At 41.1% G+C, this 17,969-nt stretch overlaps 2 protein-coding genes across 4 annotated transcripts; one reads left to right on the top strand and one right to left on the bottom strand.

Annotated features, from left to right (window-relative positions):
- The first annotated feature begins 321 nt into the window (after positions 1-321).
- slc14a2 (solute carrier family 14 member 2) lies at positions 322-6,443 on the top strand. 2 transcript variants are annotated; one of them, XM_061279782.1, is made up of 9 exons: positions 322-494; positions 998-1,109; positions 1,486-1,675; positions 1,790-1,918; positions 3,161-3,353; positions 3,517-3,664; positions 3,784-3,918; positions 3,996-4,045; positions 4,134-6,443. In XM_061279782.1, exons 1-9 carry the CDS (start codon positions 471-473, stop codon positions 4,524-4,526), a joined length of 1,374 nt encoding a protein of 457 aa, XP_061135766.1. In that variant the 5' UTR covers positions 322-470; the 3' UTR covers positions 4,527-6,443. The 2 variants fall into 2 exon arrangements, with proteins under 2 accessions (XP_061135766.1, XP_061135768.1); XM_061279784.1 differs by lacking the exon at positions 1,790-1,918.
- A 1,176-nt stretch (positions 6,444-7,619) lies between these two features.
- Positions 7,620-17,733, bottom strand: lnpep (leucyl/cystinyl aminopeptidase). Of its 2 annotated transcripts, none has more exons than XM_061279778.1 (22): positions 17,345-17,733; positions 14,379-14,494; positions 13,717-13,919; positions 13,519-13,630; positions 13,151-13,390; positions 12,539-12,729; positions 12,288-12,426; positions 11,970-12,104; positions 11,745-11,865; positions 11,521-11,672; positions 11,325-11,438; positions 11,047-11,178; positions 10,816-10,950; positions 10,570-10,730; positions 10,414-10,502; positions 10,159-10,342; positions 9,929-10,085; positions 9,584-9,768; positions 9,329-9,490; positions 9,111-9,251; positions 8,950-9,031; positions 7,620-8,869 (listed from the first exon to the last, which is right to left on the bottom strand). In XM_061279778.1, the coding sequence occupies exons 1-22, from the start codon at positions 17,370-17,372 to the stop codon at positions 8,741-8,743; spliced, it is 3,108 nt and encodes a 1,035-aa protein (XP_061135762.1). In that variant the 5' UTR covers positions 17,373-17,733; the 3' UTR covers positions 7,620-8,740. The 2 variants fall into 2 exon arrangements, with proteins under 2 accessions (XP_061135762.1, XP_061135763.1); XM_061279779.1 differs by having other exon boundaries at positions 14,400-14,494.
- Between the last annotated feature and the right edge of the window lie 236 nt (positions 17,734-17,969).

The raw sequence follows: 17,969 nt of genomic DNA, 5'->3' as shown, positions 1-17,969 counted from the left end.
GGCAAAGAGGTTCCAAAGGACGACTAAGACTGAAAGAACATGGGTTGGAATCCCACTATATGAACAAAAATGTGGGAGAAATAAAAAGGTAATCATTTGTGGAGATGGCCTCGACAAAGGTTTTCTCTCTCGCACGTGACTGCATATGTGTGATGTGGTTTACTCGCATGCATGCGACTCAAAATTTGCATAGATCAGAACGGGAGTTCAAATTCCACCGATGAGTATAATTCATTCCATTTGAATCATCCCTTGTCAGAAGAAAGGCTTCGAGGAAAATACCAACATAATTGCAGTTTATGCTTGTATGGGTGGAGCAGAGATAATAATTTATTGTATTGGAGGGGGAGCAAAAAGAGGTGGTGCAAGATTGATAGGAGTTGGTTTTGATGCAACGCTTTAAAAACCTTTGACATTTTTACAGACGGACATTTGGCAAGCCATGTCCAGCCAGCTCGTAACCTGAACATATGCCGAGGTCACTTTTTACAAAGGTAAGATGATCATGCATATTTATTCATATATATATTCATATCATATATACACACACACATATATATACATACACACACACGTATATATATATATATATATATATATATATATATATATATATATATATATATATATATATATATATATATATATATATATATATATATATATATATATATATATATAAATATTTACCAGGGATATATTATTTTTACTTTTGATGTGGGAAATTAGGCAACAGAATATTCTCATTACACACAAGTTATAATTATTAAAGCCATCCTTTCGGACAGTGGCAAAAAAAAACAACATTCTCAAATTATGGATAGTGCATGCGTATGAGATTGAGTATTTGTAAAAACAAATTATACTGATCTGTTTCCTGAGGATATTGATGGGATTATCAAGATCTTTGTACGAGTCGTGCACTGCCACATGTGCGTGTACCCAAATCCTTAGTGATGAGAATTGAGCAAAGTCTAATTATGAATTGTTGCTGCAGGAATTGCAACCCTTGATGGCACAACTTGACCTGAGGCGGGCCAAGGCTCGTTTCTTGAAGGGGGTCTCCTATTTCTCCGGAGATATGGCGATTTTTGCAAAGTGGATGGAAAGTAAGTTTTTATTAATAGCCGACACCTACATAGTTATTTTGATGCCCTCCCAGGGTGCAGTCTATAGCTGGGACATGTTCCAGCTTCCTGCTAGATGCACAATTTCTCTTGCTTCTGTTAGAATTTAGCTGACTTTGCATTTAGATGTTTATCAACTTCAATAAGTTTCTTACCTGTTTTCAGTGCTTGCTTTAATTGTCTATTAGTTTCAATGAGAAAACAAAAGATATTCGAAAAGGTGCGCTGCAACTGAGTATCAACCAGGATACGCTCAAGCTCACCTGTGACACTCGCACTGGGACAGGAATGTTCCATGGAGCATTAAAATGTTGAGGCAGATAACATTGACACGCTATCTTCTTTATTTTTCTTCTAGAACAGTTTTTCTTGCTCCAGTTGCTGGACTGGGTCCTGCGTGGGGCCGCCCAGGTTATGTTTGTTAACAACCCATTGAGTGGCCTCATTATCTTTGCGGGCCTCATCCTGCAGAACTATTGGTGGGCATTGAACGGGTTTGTGGGGACTCTCTTTGCCACCATTTCAGCCCTCATTCTGCGGCAGAACAGGTTAGTGAGCTCATTCATTTTTTGTTATTAAAATAGTGGTGTGGGCTCTTGGTTTCTTAACAGCAGTGGTTAAAAAATATTCTGAATCGTTTGGGCTGTCATGATTTTTTTCAGAGGTGCAATTGCTGCGGGACTGTATGGCTACAATGGTATCCTCGTGGGGTTGTTGATGGCTGTCTTCTCCAATGCTGGAAACTGGTACTGGTGGCTCTTGCTGCCTAACATCTTCTTGTCCATGATGTGGTAAGATGTTACGATTGGAGTCATATTCAACAAATTTGTCCAAATAAAATCAATAACATTAACAATGTTAATTAAAAACAAAGACATGAATATCTCATGAGAATAATATATCTTAATCAGCCACCTGTCATGGAATGAAGCAGGGCAACCAAATGCAGCTTGAAACAAGGTTTATTGAAGGGAAAGGGGAACAGGAGAACAGGGACCAACACGGGCAACAGACAGGTAGTATAGCGGACAGCAACAGGGCAAGATGACAGGAGCAAAAACAGATGTGAACTTAGAGTATCCATCCATCCATCCGTCCGTCCGTCCGTCTATCCATCCATCCACCCATCCCCAACAACTTGGATCCTAGGATCATTAGGACACGCAAAGCCCTCCATCACGATAAAGTGACGACTCACGGAGGGGGAACTCAGAGTAACCAGAGTAAACAGAGACAGCGTGAACAGAGACAGTGTAAACAACGTGAACAGAGACAGCGTAAACAGGCTAAACAGAGACAGAGTAAACAAGTCATCACATAGGGTTGCACGGGAAAGGCTTAATTAAATACACGAGGGATAATGAAGAGCGGGTGACAGTAATTGCGTGCTTAATGGAGACGCACAAGCAAGAAGAGGTGAGAACAAAGACGTGAACAGATAAACACAGAATGTGTGCGGCAGAAACGCCCATTCCCTGGGTGATTGGCATGACCGGGAGGGAGCATAAATGTGGCCTCACCAAATAATAGTCAAACCAGTTGTGGCAAGGTGTGGAAAAATGGGGTGGTAATCATCAGCTCGTTGAAGTCACTAAATTACCTGTAGGTGTTTAATTGTCAGAGTGACAATCGTCTTTATGGCTAAGTACGCAAAAACATCCGAGGAATTTTGAAGTTTGAGTTATTCTAATACTGGAGCAACAACTAGAACAAAAGGAACATAAAAGGAGAGTCATATAATATCATCATGCAGAAGTACCGAAAAGGGACAGCTGTCTAGAGTCTAGAGCGAAATAAAGCCAGCAGTATCGTAGTCGATACGGCCACAGCATGTGCCATGCAATGAAATGGCTGACGGCTCATGCAAAGCCAGCTGGAACAGGCTATGGTGCCTGAATCCTAATGAGGACAAATACTATAGCCAACAGATTTGTAGCTCGATAAGTCTTGGTACATGTCAACCAAATAGTTAACCAGATCCCATAATTGATTATTACATCTATCAGAGGTTTACAAATTTGGATTTGTTTCAGCCCAGTCGTGTCCAGTGCCTTGGCATCCATTAACAGTCGTTGGGATCTGCCAGTCTTCACGCTGCCATTCAACATTCTGGTGTGCCTCCACATAGTGGCCACAGGTCACTACAACCACCACTTTCCTCAAGTCCTCATCCAACCACGTACCGAGCTGCCTAATATCACCTGGGAGGAAATCGACGTTGCCAAGGTCAGACACTTGCATGTGTTGAACACAACCAATTCATGGCAATGTAAGAAATCAACCATGGTAGGCTCTTAAGCACATCGATTCAAAGAGGTCCAAAGTTTTGTTCCAGGCTTCCGAGGTCCAGGTTGTTTTTGTTAACATGCGGGTATCAATGTCCCCTCAGCTGTTCATGTCGGTGCCTGTGGGAGTTGGCCAGGTCTATGGCTGTGACAACCCTTGGACAGGAGGCATCTTCATCATCTCACTCTTTATCTCCTCCCCCATCACGTGCGCTCACGCTGTCCTCGGATCGACAATCGGCATGCTTACAGGTAGGGCCGCTAAATAAAGGTCATGTTTTAAAACCCCATCTCCCAAGGTGGTTTTGAGCTAGCTGTTGTGAGTGACCCAAATATATGTTGTTGATCTCTATTTGTATTTTGCTGCGCAGGCCTGGCTTTGGCAGCTCCGTTTGGCGCAATTTATTTTGGACTGTGGGGATACAACTGCGTGCTGGCATGCATTGCCATTGGCGGAATGTTTTATGCGCTCACTTGGCAAGTGCATCTGCTGGCTATCACTTGCGGTGAGTTGGCATCGCAGTCATTGTTTGAGGTTTTAATGAACGTCATTATTCATCATCTTTTCTTTACTGCTCTGTAGGGTTTTTCTGTGCATACCTGGGCTCTGCCATTGCCAACCTCATGTCAGTGGTATGTTTCCCAAACCATAAATCAGTATTAGGTTAACCCCATCCACATTGCATTGGTATGAACTGCAAGTTGATATTTTTCTTTACAGTTTGGTCTCCCAGCCTGCACGTGGCCCTTCTGTCTCTCTGCGCTTACATTTTTGCTCATCACCACAGAAACCAATAAGATCTTTAAGCTGCCACTAGCCAAAGTCACCTACCCAGAGAAAAATCTGTGCTATTTCTGGAAAATGAAGAAGCAGGAGAAGCAGGAGAAGTTAGAGGAAGAGCAGAAGAAAAAGGAGGAGCAGCAGAGAGCTAATGTTGATGAGATAATATTGAATGAGAAAGAACAGCTGAGGCTCAACATCAGTGCCATGGAGGAAGCCAACATGACACAAATTGTCATCGAGCACCAAACAGAGACAGAGCAAAGTGACACCGGGGAGGAAACAACTACAGAGGACAACCAGACACATGAAATGCTTACAGATTATGTATGAAAGAGAAATAAGAGTAGCAGAGAAAAAATGAAACTGTGACAAGTTTGATATATTTTTTTATTCTACCATGTTGTATAGCAAAATCCTCACCAAATTTGAGTCTAAAAACTCTTTAGCAATGTTGCCAATTCCCTTATTGGTGCCCAAAACACCAAGTTTCGTTAAATATCACTCTTACAATCTCATACTCATCACTAGGAGTTCTGGTTTGACAAGCCTTACCATGGTCGACCAAAGAAATTGCGTGCAGACAGGACAAGTCTGAGTGTCGTCACCGTGTCACCAGCATTGCCGCAAGGGTTGGAATGGTTGCGAGGTCAGCCCAACAGTGCACGGTCGTTACATTGCACACTGCATGAAATGAGTCTGCATGATTGTCATCCCAGAAGGAAACCACCCGTAAAGACAATGCAAGGCAGGTTGCTGAAGATAAGCAGACTAAGGAGTCAGACATGTATTACTGGAATCATGTCTCGTGGTTTGATGAGATAAACCTATTTGGTCACGATGCGGTACAGACGCAGCAACTATGTTTAGCGGGTGGCGTGATTACTTGGCAATGGAGTGGGGGCTACAGTAGAGCATTGAAGGAACCAACCTGTGAAGCTCTCACCCAAGACGGTTAAAGTGGACCTACGGAAATCCCACATTAGGCCTACATGGTAAAGTTTGATAAATAGCGGGTGTTCCCATTTTTGTGTCTGTGTGACATTTGATTATGAGTGAAGTAGGATGTCATTATTAGACTCTCATATGGTCCTAGTTAACATTGTAGAAAATCACATTTTGTGATAAATGTTGCCTCCTCAGCATCCATTGCAGCCTGGCTATTCTGGAAGGCGATACCCCCATTAGTCATCCCTTCTCATTTGGTTTAATTGAGTTCAAACCGACTTTGGTCTTTCTTTGGGCTTTTGCAATATTAACAAACATGAATATGAAGTAGGATACTATTACATATACTAAGCTGCAGGGAAGCTCGTCACACGTGGAGCGCTGCTGGTAGTCACGTGACTTGCCCTTTGGATAACATGGTTGGAATATTTGTCGACTAACAAATGGTGTCATCAATGATAAAGTGAAGAGCTGAACCGTGGCATCAAAAGATTTCTTGGCACAGAGATTGTCCTCTGCGAACGAGAGATATGAGGAACGGTCACATTATGACACAAAATGACTTTGTGATGCTACAAAGGGAATGACAACTTCAATTTATTACTGCTTCATTACCAATTCAAGTTTTGATTTGTTTGCTTCATTCGCACATACTTCATGACAGAATCTATTGCACTACACTATTTAATGTATTTGACATGATCTAAATTGCATGTGTGTAAGCTGTACAATATATGTAATGTACAGTAGCCTATTTGGGGAAACATGATCTGAAATTTCAAAAGATAAAATTTAAAATACTCAATAACATGTGCCAGAGACCTTTATTTACTGTACTGGTCTGAAACTTCTCATTTGAGTAACATGACTTAAGTAACTAAAGGGAATTTATAGCATATTATTAGCAACTACATGAAATATAGCCACATGGCATTTAGGTAATAGCGTGTTGGCACTTGACCTGAATTTCTCATTGTAAAGAAGCATTTTACAGTATATGTAAGAGGTACAACTTATCATGTAAACTCATGTCTAACTAGATTGTCATGATAGCTTTGACACAGTCAAGATTCTATCCGAATTTGCTTATGACCTTGTTCTTCATTATACTCACAGCTCTTCCACTGCACGTGTTTGCTTTGGTAGTTAAAAGGGCAACTGCATATTTTCTGCTGTCTAAACGTGTAGGGAAATATGAGGGACACATGTTAAACTGCTGTGGTTTTCACAGAAGAAAAAAAATTACTCTTCAATTTCAAAGAATACTTCAGGTTTCTATGATACAATAAAAATCAAAGCTTACAGTTTTAGTCTTTCAGTTTTGTAACATTGGGCTTTGCCCACAGATGTGGTAACACTGCTTGAAAAATGAAATTGATCTCTCCACTTCAGCATCCTTGAGTTGTTTGGACTACAAAAGTCTCTCAAGTGACAGTTAATTAATTAGTAAACCGACGTTTGATTCTTTGAAGTTGAGCCCTTTGGTAATTGGCCAATGAAGAAAAAATAAATCGAGGCTGCTACGCCCACTCAATGTAATACAGCTTTATGCAAATTACTGTCGCCTGCATGGAAACCTCCTTGGATCAAGATAAGAGTCTTCTGACCCAGTCACCAGTCATCTTTAGAAAACATGTCAAAATAGTAGATAGCACCCCCACGTGTATTTGCACAGTGACAAGAATATACATTAGTACATTTAGACTGAAAATACAGCAGACAAAATGTGCTTGCATGTTGACTTTCATTCAATCGAAGAGGTTACACAAATGTGGCATTTATTGTTTATAAAGCATGGCACGTCATCATCAACAATTAAAAACAGTGACCATCTTAACATTTTTCCAAATTGTTATAAATCTTTTGTATGACAAAATCATAAGTGTCCCAGATGGAAATTTTGACAAGGACAGACCTACCTTGAGTTGAGAGGATTTCTGTTGAAGTTGTGAAATGGACACCCTTAAAAACGCTGAGTTAATAACAACCCAACTTAGGTGAAAAAGTGGACTGACCCAGGACATTCAAATTGAAATCGACATTATTGACAATTAATATTTTCATAATACAGAGTATAGTTTAACAGTCCACACACGTTGAACTACAATAAGTGCGATGCATAATAAAGTTTAGATACATGCATGCTATAATTATAGTTGGTTTTGGAAAAGTAAAACACAGTTTCGTTAACTTAAATAACCTCGGTCAACACTTATGCAAGGCTACGCCTCATGATGGTATCTCATCTCTTGTCTCACAACAAATTGTTAGACTGCTGGCGCCCAAACTGAAGATGAAATAAACAGACAGACAGATCCATGCACACGCATGCACACGCACGCACGGGCATCGTAAAAGAGTAGAGCTTTGTTAACTGAGAAGATACTGTGTACAAATAATAGGAATCTAAATAATTAATAGGAATCTAAATATGTAAGGTGTGCAAGGTGTGAGATGGAGTGAAGAGAACATAATAAATAGTTTGACAGCTATTTATTTTGGAAATGGAGTAACTTTAAACCATTGTATCAGGCTGATGTGGACAGATACCCAAAATAAACATTCTTCTATACACGAGAGCCCTTATACAAACAACATGTCCACAAATGACCCACCGGCAGTGTTATACAACCAAAAGATACAATAAAAAGTCTTTGGACAAGAGTCTTGATCAAACTTTATCAAGAAATGTCCTCTATACATTTCTATGTACACAAGAAAAAGCTAAAAATCAAGTGGAGCAAAGTCATGCCAAAATAAATAAAAACGGTACATCCAAAACAGCTGCTGTGCTGTCGTAGGGCCAAACACACTGTATTTACATCATGAATCTAGAATTTTATAAGAACATCAGATGACTGCTGGGAAATCAAAGAGAACAGGGTTCTGAACTGAAATGCAAACTTAATGTGTATCCAGTGTGCTGTTTGCTTCATTTAAGACACATTGGTTGCTTTAAACCAGCACAGTGGTGCACTGCGCCGTCTACTGTACATATTCGGAAGGAGTTTTCCTTTTTTAGGTCGACTTCCTCATCCTCTCTAATATATTCGATGTGCCAGGATGAATAATTACAGGCTGCTATTGGTTCTGTATTCTGTATGTACATTTTAACAAGAGGAACAAATGCAAATTTACATGCCCGCATCTCTAAATGTGCAGCAAAGTCTATATAATGAAGCATAAAGACTGTTCCAGGACTTATGGACAAGAAACCCTGTCGTGTTAACACACAGGTACTTTCTTTAAGGAGCAGCTCACACAGTTGTTGATTGAAAGGGTCTGTAAAGCAAAGTGGATCGTATGATTGTCTGATGTGAGGTTTGGTTGACAGCTTCAAGTGTGAGGAGTGTTTATGTCTGACATGTTGCTGTCAGATACAATCAGAGACGCCCTGAGCTAGCTAAAAATCTCACAGGAGCCATACATGAGAGGTTACCCGGTCCATCTCAACTCAAACCTGGTATAAACAGAGCTAAAAGACAAAAGTGCAATCTTTGCGGTTGTCTTGACAACATACTGTATATCCCAGTCAGACAGCTAAACCCATACAGGGGGGAAAAAAGGAAGGCAGAAATGGAAAGAGTGCCCGGCCTGCATTAAATCTTTTGAAGAGCGGGAAGACTCCTCTCCATCCAGCGCTGGTTCAGTCGGATTTTTTCCAGCGCTTCCTGCACGCTTCGCGACTGGGAACCGCGCTCACTTAGGCTGGAGAAGAAATACTGCACCTGCACAACACACACACACACGCACGGCAGAGCATAAGACAACACCCAACGAAGTTTGATTCTTAGAAGAAAGTCCATACCTGATTAAGATGCGACTGTGTCGACAACTGAAAGGTGACAGACTTAACGATTGATTGAATGGGAAATGAACCTAGTGGGAACCTACAAGAATAAAACACTGGTTAGATTGTGTTTTGTCCTCATGCATGAACCAACGTTTTTCTGAAAATGGGCCACACACGTTTGTATGAGCTGGTTCCAGTTGTCTTGAATAAAGTCCCAAGTAATCAAGTTGCCGGCAAAACTCTGGCAGATTGTTTTGAAGACCAAGGGAATGTTCTGTACCTTGATCATATCATTGTTTAAAGCTCCATTGAGAAGCCTGGAAGGAACAACATGAGCGCAATGATAAACAACTTATTCGCAAGTATACTTTGTTATAATGAAAATGTTGCGTACCAGACGATTTTCTGCGTGTCCTGCGTGGAAGCTAACCCCCTTAGCATATTTTGCTTCTCTGAGTCATAAGTGGCATAATGATACAACGTGAGCAAAGTTTCCCAGTCTTCACTGGACTGGGCTGCCACACTGAACACAACTCTCTGGAGATCACCCGGAATCCTACCAAAAAAAAACAACAACACATTTTAGGTTAAACCCATCTCTATTTTCATTCACTTTAATTGTTTTCACAGTATAATATGTTAGACTCACTGGAAGGTTCCATTCGAGTCGACATACTGCTTAAAAATGTCTTTTGCTTTCTGCTTGCATTTTTCCTGTCCCAGGTCACAGGCTGTCTCTAACAGAGCAGCTCGCAGGTTCATTTTGGACATACTCTCCTCCTTGGTCCATGTTTGCTTATCCATCAGTGCACCAAAGTGTTTCAAAATATATGCCTGCAAATAGTTCAGGGACAATTCAAACTTTAAATATTTCAAAAGAGAAATAAACAATTGGTGTTGTAAGATGTATCAAAAGGTAATTAAGTGACTTTTTTTGCATGACATCACTTAAGTGTCTCTCACACTTTCTGATATTCCTACTGTGTGCGTGCACCTTCAAGCGGGCGGCGAGGTCTTGCTCGTATCTTTTGTTCAGCATCTGGTACATGTGGTTAAGGTGCAGCAGGGCTTCACTCACGGGACTCATCTCAGTTTCATTTGACATGTATTTCAGGAGGTTGAAGACTTGGCGGAGGGACACGCGTCCCAGACTAAGGTGAAGTGAAACACAGTAAAAAACTTAGAGTGATGAACAACATGGGGGTGGGTGATTTGTAAACCTACCTGGAGAGAGCAAAGATGTTGTGAATCAGCGAGGCACGGTCCTCTGCTGAGAGAACTTGGGAATCGTTGAACAAAGCGTCTGTTAGAGCAGCCCAGCCGTCGTCTCCATAGTCAACGATGTAGAAGCCTGTGCTCCTGTAGTTCAACTTCAACCACTTCACAGTTTCTGGCACCTTCAGAGTCTCTATGAAGAAAGCATGCAAAAGTGTTTCGCACATAACATGCATTGTTGGTTATTGGATAATTGTCATTTACCTGACTTGGTCTTCAGCATGAACACCTGTCTGCACTCGGGGGCCAAACTACAGCTGTCATTCACATACGTCAGCGGAATAGTCCACAAGCTAGGAGAGTGCAAAATACAATGTAGAGAAGAAGGAGGAGGAGGAGGAGGAGGACGATGTAGCCTACCTGGAGGAATGCCTAGTGTCGTTTGAGGTGAGCTGGAAAATCTCCTGTTTTAAGGTGACTTCATCCCCCTGACGGGATACAGTCACCAAAGGGAAGCCTTTCTGGGATGTCCATGACCTCATCATCTCTGACACATTTGGATGCTGACTTGAGACCTCTACCTAAGGAGAGAGAGAAAACGAATGGCATTTTAATTGTATTCAATTGTCACTCTATTTTCATCCCAACTAAAAACAATGCGCCTACCTCAGTCAGACTGTTCCACAGATCGTCAGTGTCAGTGTTTAAACCGGAGAACTGTTTCAGATACTGAATGATACCTTTTCTGAACTGCTGGTCACCAGGCAAAGAGGCGTTCAACATCAAAAGAATGGAAGCCCCCTGGAAGACCAAAGCACAACACAGTTTTGTGACTACCTTTGTTCTGCATACAATGAGCCAGGAACCATCATAAAAAAAAAATATCTAGACGTGCACCTTCAGATAGGACACAGAGTCGAACATCTCGTGCACCTGCTCCTGTGTATTGACTTCGGTAGACACCGCGTGAGAGGAGTTCAGTCCATCTATGTCCAATGCTCTGAATCGAACATTTAAGAACAAGCTGCCCTGTAGACACAAACAGATCACACATGCAGCACCTGATGATCAACCAAAATTCAATTAATCACCAATGCTGCTCATATGGGGCTTTTATCTTAAAATGTCCATTGGATAAATTTTCTCAGTACTTTGTGGAATCGAAGACCGCTTACCATGTCAAGCTGCGGCATGACTATCTGCAGTGACGTGAACTGCATATAAGAGGCAAAGCCTTCGTTGAGCCACAGGTCACTCCACCAGCTCATTGTGACTAAGTTACCAAACCACTGGAACACATCAGTGCAACATGATTGCGCCGACATCCTCATATTTCAGTTCATGGAGGCAAAAAAAAACCTGAATAAGTACCTGATGAGCCAGCTCATGAGCAATGACGGAGGCAACATCCTGTTTTTCCATAAGAGAAGCGTCCCTTCCCACCAATAGGGTGCTTTCTCTGAAGGTGATCAGACCCCAGTTCTCCATGGCTCCCGCCAAGAAGTCTGGAATGCCGACCAAGTCTGACACAAAAATAAGATGACAGTGAAGCTACTAATGCTGAGGGGAAAACAAATACTGGTAATGATGTTTACCAAGTTTCTGAAGCGGATAGTTAATTTCAAAGAAGTCATTGTAAAATTCCAGCAGTTTGGATGCTGTGTCCAGCGCATAGTCAGTATGCTCTTTCTTCTGTGGTACGCTGTACACGGACAACTAAAAAAAAAAATGTAATCACATGATACAAATGCAGATTGTCAGTCTGAATGATATGAAAACAGATCGTCCAAATGGAAAAGTGCAGAAGAAATCAACCCTACCAAAGTGTCAGAGACGTTTTTGCTGACGGCGGTGAAGTTACCGACGACGAATGCCACCAAGTAAGTGCTCATGTTGACACTGGTCTTTGCAAACTCATCCTGCACGAGGCCATTGGCAAGGGGCGTGCTCTTTGCCTGAGACAAGAAAACACATCAGAGGGATGGGTACTTCAACTAAAATATTTGCATGCCCAGAACTTAAACTTGCAAGAAGGCAAGACAAAAAGAGCTAAACACTTCAAATACAATCACTAAAATAAAGTCATACTTCATCATCATGTTCATTCAATTCATGACTATGATAACATGTGATACTACCTTAGGCATGTTGGAGAGTGTCATGTGCTCAGGTTTCCTGTTGATTTTAATCAGAAAGGTGGCTTTAAATGATGGCTCATCAAAGCAGGGGAAGGCCTTTCTTGCATATAATGGCTCAAACTGGGTGGCAGCTAGGACCCTGAGTGGAATAGTAGATGTGAATACCTCATATATTGGATTGGAATATTAGCACGTATTCACGTAGGTTTAATTATCCGGAATTAACACTCTCCTGCTGTAGTTCGATGTACCTTTTGTTTCCATCGAGATCTGTGTAGGAACTATTGTAGAAACCATCATAGGTGTGTGACAGACTAGCAGTGTAATCCAAGATCAACACACAGTGCTGGCCTGCCTTCAGCTCTTCGGAGAATTTAACAGCTATCTGCTCCCTTGGTTTGTTCTCAAGTATGGTGACATCACTTGCCTCCCCATCACCAAGCTGTACGAGAGTAAATTAACAACTTTGTTAACAGCTAGCACGCCATTCTTTTCTCCTGAACAACAAATTACTTGTTCTCATTAAACTGGTGAGAATTGAGTAAGAAAGAGAATATTCATTTTTTTCTCCGCAAAATGAGTTCTGTGCATATTCCGAAATCCCCATAGCACAAACAGTTGATCATTTTCCGCTTCTCTTAGCGGTCGCCCAACTGTAGGTCATGATTTTGCAAATCACAGGATTTGCCCGGATAAAAACTTTTAACACCACATTTACTTATTACTAGCTACCATTCTTAGCTTTGGATAGCCCCAGCGATTCACTTTCCCATAGCACATGTGGTACAGAAATTACAGACTGTATCTTGCTATTCTTTCAAAGCCAGTTATTTAGTCCCATAGACTAAAAAACACAATCTCACCTTGAATGTAGCTTTGGTAATATTGAGATAAGCGCTGTGCAGAACAATGCGCTTGGTGTTGTGAAGTACCAACATGTTGATGACAGTGTGGCCACTGAAATCCATGGTGCTCAAATCAGGGTTCAAGGTGAGATCATAGCTGAGAGGACGGATGCTACGAGGGAGTTGGAATTGTGCCCATGGGAAGAGCTCATCTTCAGTGCTGTTAGATGTCCTGTTCTCTTGTTTGGGGCATCCCATCTGCAAAAATTGAAGATTTTCACCAAGCGTCCATCCATTCATTTCCTACTACCTCCACTATGCTGAGAAAATTGAGAGTTGGGGAAGCTAAAATGCTAAAACATACAAGATCACTGTTTTTTTCTTACCTTTGTAAAGTTGCACCCAGGCAAAAAGTACAATACCATGATCATGGAAGCCACTATGACCAAAAATAGCACACAAACAACCAAGGTGCGGGCTGAGCATGGCGAACACGACCTGGGACACAGTAAAAGTATCCTATTTATTGACAGTTCCGGTACATCCAAATAATAGTGTAATTAAAGATAGCAAACGCCTGCTACCTAGGTGGAGGTTGTCGAACATAAGGAGAGACGTTAGATCTCTGGGTAGCACTGCGGTTCATGAATGACATGCCCAGAAGTCGGGCTGAAGACTCGCAGTCCTCTTCATCATCATCCACATCGTTCTCCCCCAGACCTCGCACCAGTAGCCGGGAACTGCGAGGCTCATACACAGTATCATCTGGATCTAGGGCTGGAAAGGTCTAAAAGAACAGTGTATCAACATTGGCTCCATGGACGCATCATTAAGAAAGCATGAGTCAACTCGAATGTAAGCAATTATTTAAAGGTTTGGGCTTTATCATTTTATTTTTTAATGATGACAAATAACATTTGGGCTATAATAATGTAGTTTATAAAAACACACAGAGTAATACCATCATTAAAAATAATGTAAAGACTGTTTATCATGTATTGCTGCAACCCACTTTAATGGGCTGTGCGCAATCTGCCCACTAGGAGGCAGTGCAGTATAATACCGTCATCCACACAAACAAAGAAGAATGGTCTTTTTCTAAAACTACTGAATGAATTATTACAACGCTGCAGTATTACTATTTCTTTTACTCAAGATATACCTGTAATAAATAAAACCATGCGAACCACATCTCACGTTCGAAAAAAAAACGAGTGTTTTAAAGTGTGAATGAGGCATAGCGTACAGTAAAATGACTTGAGTGTACCGGATATGCTGCAGAGTCTCTGGCCAGATCCACAACGTCGGGCTCTTCTTCAAACATGCTGTTCTCAATCATGTTCCTTGGTAGGCTGGCTCGCTCTATGACGGGAAAAAAACAAGGCATATAAACAAAACATGACTTCAAGGAGAAAATTCAAGATCTTGTGAAAGAGAGTGTCTGAACATTTTTCACCTCTTGTCCTGCAATAACCCTGAATGAGGTGTCACAGGATTCCATCCTTGTCTTACTGTTATTTGCCCTTCCTTAGTTCCTTGAAGGAAACCTCCGTTATGCAAATGACACTGTATTGTTCTGTATCTGGCAAGCAAACTTTCACACCCGGCTTAATTATCCTCACGTGCACAGAGCTGCACGTGCTAATGCGTTATTTGAAACCTTTCAAGTGAGGAGTCAATAGTCATGACAGTTTGTGGTTTTTTGTTGACACCCTCTGCATTTTTTTGAATGACTGTCAAAGAGTCTCATTAAATAAATTGCTATTTCAGTTTCCTGGTATCTACCCTTTTGCACCACTTCCTGCTACTGAACCTTACACATAGGTTTACAACTACATTTATATTTAACATATTTACCATATGCTGCTGATGGAATGACTTGAATATTATATGACTTTTGTGAGTGAGACATACTCCACGTTTTGTCATTACAGTGGATCTACGAGTTCCAAATCATCAATGACAATGTATTGTCTGCTCTTGTCACATGCTAGCACAGATTACACAAGAATGCATTTTGTGAATGAGACATACTCCACGTTTTGTCATTACAGTGGATCTACGAGTTCCAAATCATCAATGACAATGTATTGTCTGCTCTTGTCACATGCTAGCACCGATTACACAAGAATGCATTTCCGCAACCTGCGCTACACTGTGAGCTGTGGCACAAACGTGCCTTGTCTACATCAAATTCTCTCGAAGGGAATTCCAACCTCTGCTCATTCCACAAACAATAAATGTCATGTTTAGGTTCCTAATTCAATATTAGTCAATGTAGTAAAACATCGTCACTTGCAAATTGCCGACATTGCTTCATATTAAGTTGGGTAAAGATGATGTCTAGCCACTGTGCAATGGATTTGAAGGAGAAATGTGACTTGAAACTGTGATATTAAAAAGAGGTCATAATATTAACCCTAAATGCAAGGGTGGCACACAAGCGTCTGCCTGTCGGCTTCACACAGACTGCACAAATGCCTATTAATAGGAAAGGAATTCTGTACTGGGTAATCTACAATAGCCAAAGAAGGAGACGATAAAAATATAACCTGAAATATACCAGAATTTGTGGCTTGATTACAAAACTGTCGTATGACGTAAGTCTGTATGGAAAAAGTTGAAAATTAAGATTTGAAGCATCAAGAATAGTTAAGCTATTCTGGAGTTTTCCGGGTTTACAGTGGTTAACTTTCTTTTACACTTGGGACAAAAACAGGTTCAGAAGTGGCGACATCATGGCGACACTATCCTCATATTACACTTGAAATTTAAATTAGAAAGTAAAATGACAAGTTTTACAGCTTACCTTCTTTAAGAGTGGTTTAACTGTGTAAAAAATAGTTTCATAAAACGAAAATACTGTTTGCTGGGGTACATCTTTTGCACATTTTGCATTGTATAAAAAATGATTGAGAGACAAACTTTCACTTTCTTAATCACTTCAGCACTTTGTCCAGTTCCAGTTACCGTATTTTCCGGACTATAAGGCGCACCGGACTATAAGGCGCACCTTCAATGAATGGCCCATTTTAAAACTTTGTCCTTATATAAGGCGCACTGGACTATAAGGCGCACCCTTAATGCATCATGTCAGATTTTTAATCCAAATCAAATCATTCTCCATTTTATCTTTTTTATTTCAACTTCAGACGCAACAAATTACTTTATAACAGTGCTTCTCAAATAGTGGGGCGCGCCCTGCTATTCCTGGGGGGGGCGCGTGTGACCCTGGGGAACAGGCTTTTTTTTTTTGGCAGTATTAGAATAAAGTGTAATTGCGCGTTTACTACAGCAGGGGGCAGTGGCGCTCTCATTGTTACTTCTGTCACGTTTGCGACAGTGCAACATTTTACGACTTACAAGACAAGTTAGGATAGTCACGGTGGGGAGGGGGGGGCGCGAATAGATTTCTTCTTGCTAGGGGGGGGGCGTAACAGAAAATAATTGAGAAGCACTGCTTTATAATCACAAAATAATGATCCATAGTCTTTTTGATTCTTGATTCATAGTCTTCAGCGGGCCACTTATGATTGATTTCATGACACAATGCTTCGGGCCAGTTTAAATTTAGGAATTTGGTCCATATATAAGGCGCACTGGACAATAAGGCGCACTGTCGGCTTTTCAGAAAATTTTAGGTTTTTAGGTGCGCCTTACAGTCCGGAAAATACGGTAGGTACTTGTATTTGAGTTTTATTTTATAGGAGTTATGGAAGATAAAAAGCAAACTCGTAAAGGTGATTTTGGTCATTTACCTGAATGACAACTACAATGAAGTGCTTTTGTGACCTCTTGGTACAACTCCCATTTTTTTGTGACATATCTGACTTAGAGTATGCGTGTTTGTTTTGTCAATAACGTCCTGGATATATTAGGACGCCAGCAGAGGTTATTGATCAGCTGTCTGCTGGTAGGCAAAGCAGAGTAGAGCACGACTTATCTGCTCAACACCCATGCAATGCGGCTAATAATATCATACCTAAATAGAAACGTGGAGCACGACCACGTGATTGGCTGCTTAGTCACAAAACTGTGTGTAAAGTTTTTTTGCAGGCTCTTAAAAAGAGTCAAATAGATGTTTCACTACATGTGTACGCGGCTCAAAGTCACTGACAATGAATGGTTGGTTATTATTAGCGAGCTTGCTTGCTGTTAGCATGCTGTCACGTACTGTATACAGCTCGTACAGTAACCTTCGTCATTCCTTACCTGTACTGTTATAGTCAAAAGGATCCATAGCAGGGTATTGGGAGGAGGTCCTTACGTCCCAGAAGCAAGATATTTGCACACGTTTGGATCAGACGTGTAGTTTTAATGGCTGGTCACGCCACCAAAGTGTCTGGCTGCTTGTCTACAGCCCGTCCTCACAACACCAGCTACGTAGTCGCTAACAGGGAACTAGCCAACTTCTCATAATTGTACGTGCTAACTCACTTCAATAGACTGGTTTGTCTAACGCAGACTCGTTTCACTAACAAAAAGACCCACCAATATTTGTTCAGAAACAAAAATCTTATTTAGTAATGTACCAGGACAAATGACACTTTGACTCCTCGCCCGACCAGTTGTTGACAACTGACAATTCTTGCATCCTATTGGTCAGGAACTGTTAGGAGGAGGGGCTAGGAAATGACGCTATATATACGGAAGCAGACATTCAGACGTCATGGCTTGTACAGATAATGTACTTCACACGCACTTTTTTAATCAGTTAAAAAATAAATTTTGGTTGGCAGTCTGTTTGGAATTGATTTACTTGACACTTTCCTCCACTTGCATCAACTGTATTTGTATATAAATGTATCCTAAAATAACGGCCTGACATGTTTTTCCT

This window comes from Syngnathus typhle, linkage group LG5 (genome assembly GCF_033458585.1).
Source record: "Syngnathus typhle isolate RoL2023-S1 ecotype Sweden linkage group LG5, RoL_Styp_1.0, whole genome shotgun sequence".
In the NCBI taxonomy this organism is placed as follows: domain Eukaryota; kingdom Metazoa; phylum Chordata; class Actinopteri; order Syngnathiformes; family Syngnathidae; genus Syngnathus; species Syngnathus typhle.
This window is presented reverse-complemented; position numbering and strand designations above follow the sequence as displayed.

What these genes read in the sequence shown, in the direction of transcription:
- lnpep (XM_061279778.1), bottom strand. Translation starts at nt 17,372, where the DNA reads ATGGATCCTTTTGACTATAACAGTACAG. An exon ending in GACACGCAGAAAATCGTCTG is followed by an intron (nt 9,252 to 9,328) that starts GTACGCAACATT and finishes TGTTCCTTCCAG; the next exon opens with GCTTCTCAATGGAGCTTTAA. An exon ending in TGGAACCAGCTCATACAAAC is followed by an intron (nt 9,032 to 9,110) that starts GTGTGTGGCCCA and finishes TTATTCTTGTAG; the next exon opens with GTTCCCACTAGGTTCATTTC.
- slc14a2 (XM_061279782.1), top strand. Translation starts at nt 471, where the DNA reads ATGCCGAGGTCACTTTTTACAAAG. An exon ending in CGAGGTCACTTTTTACAAAG is followed by an intron (nt 495 to 997) that starts GTAAGATGATCA and finishes TTGTTGCTGCAG; the next exon opens with GAATTGCAACCCTTGATGGC. An exon ending in GACAATCGGCATGCTTACAG is followed by an intron (nt 3,665 to 3,783) that starts GTAGGGCCGCTA and finishes TTTGCTGCGCAG; the next exon opens with GCCTGGCTTTGGCAGCTCCG.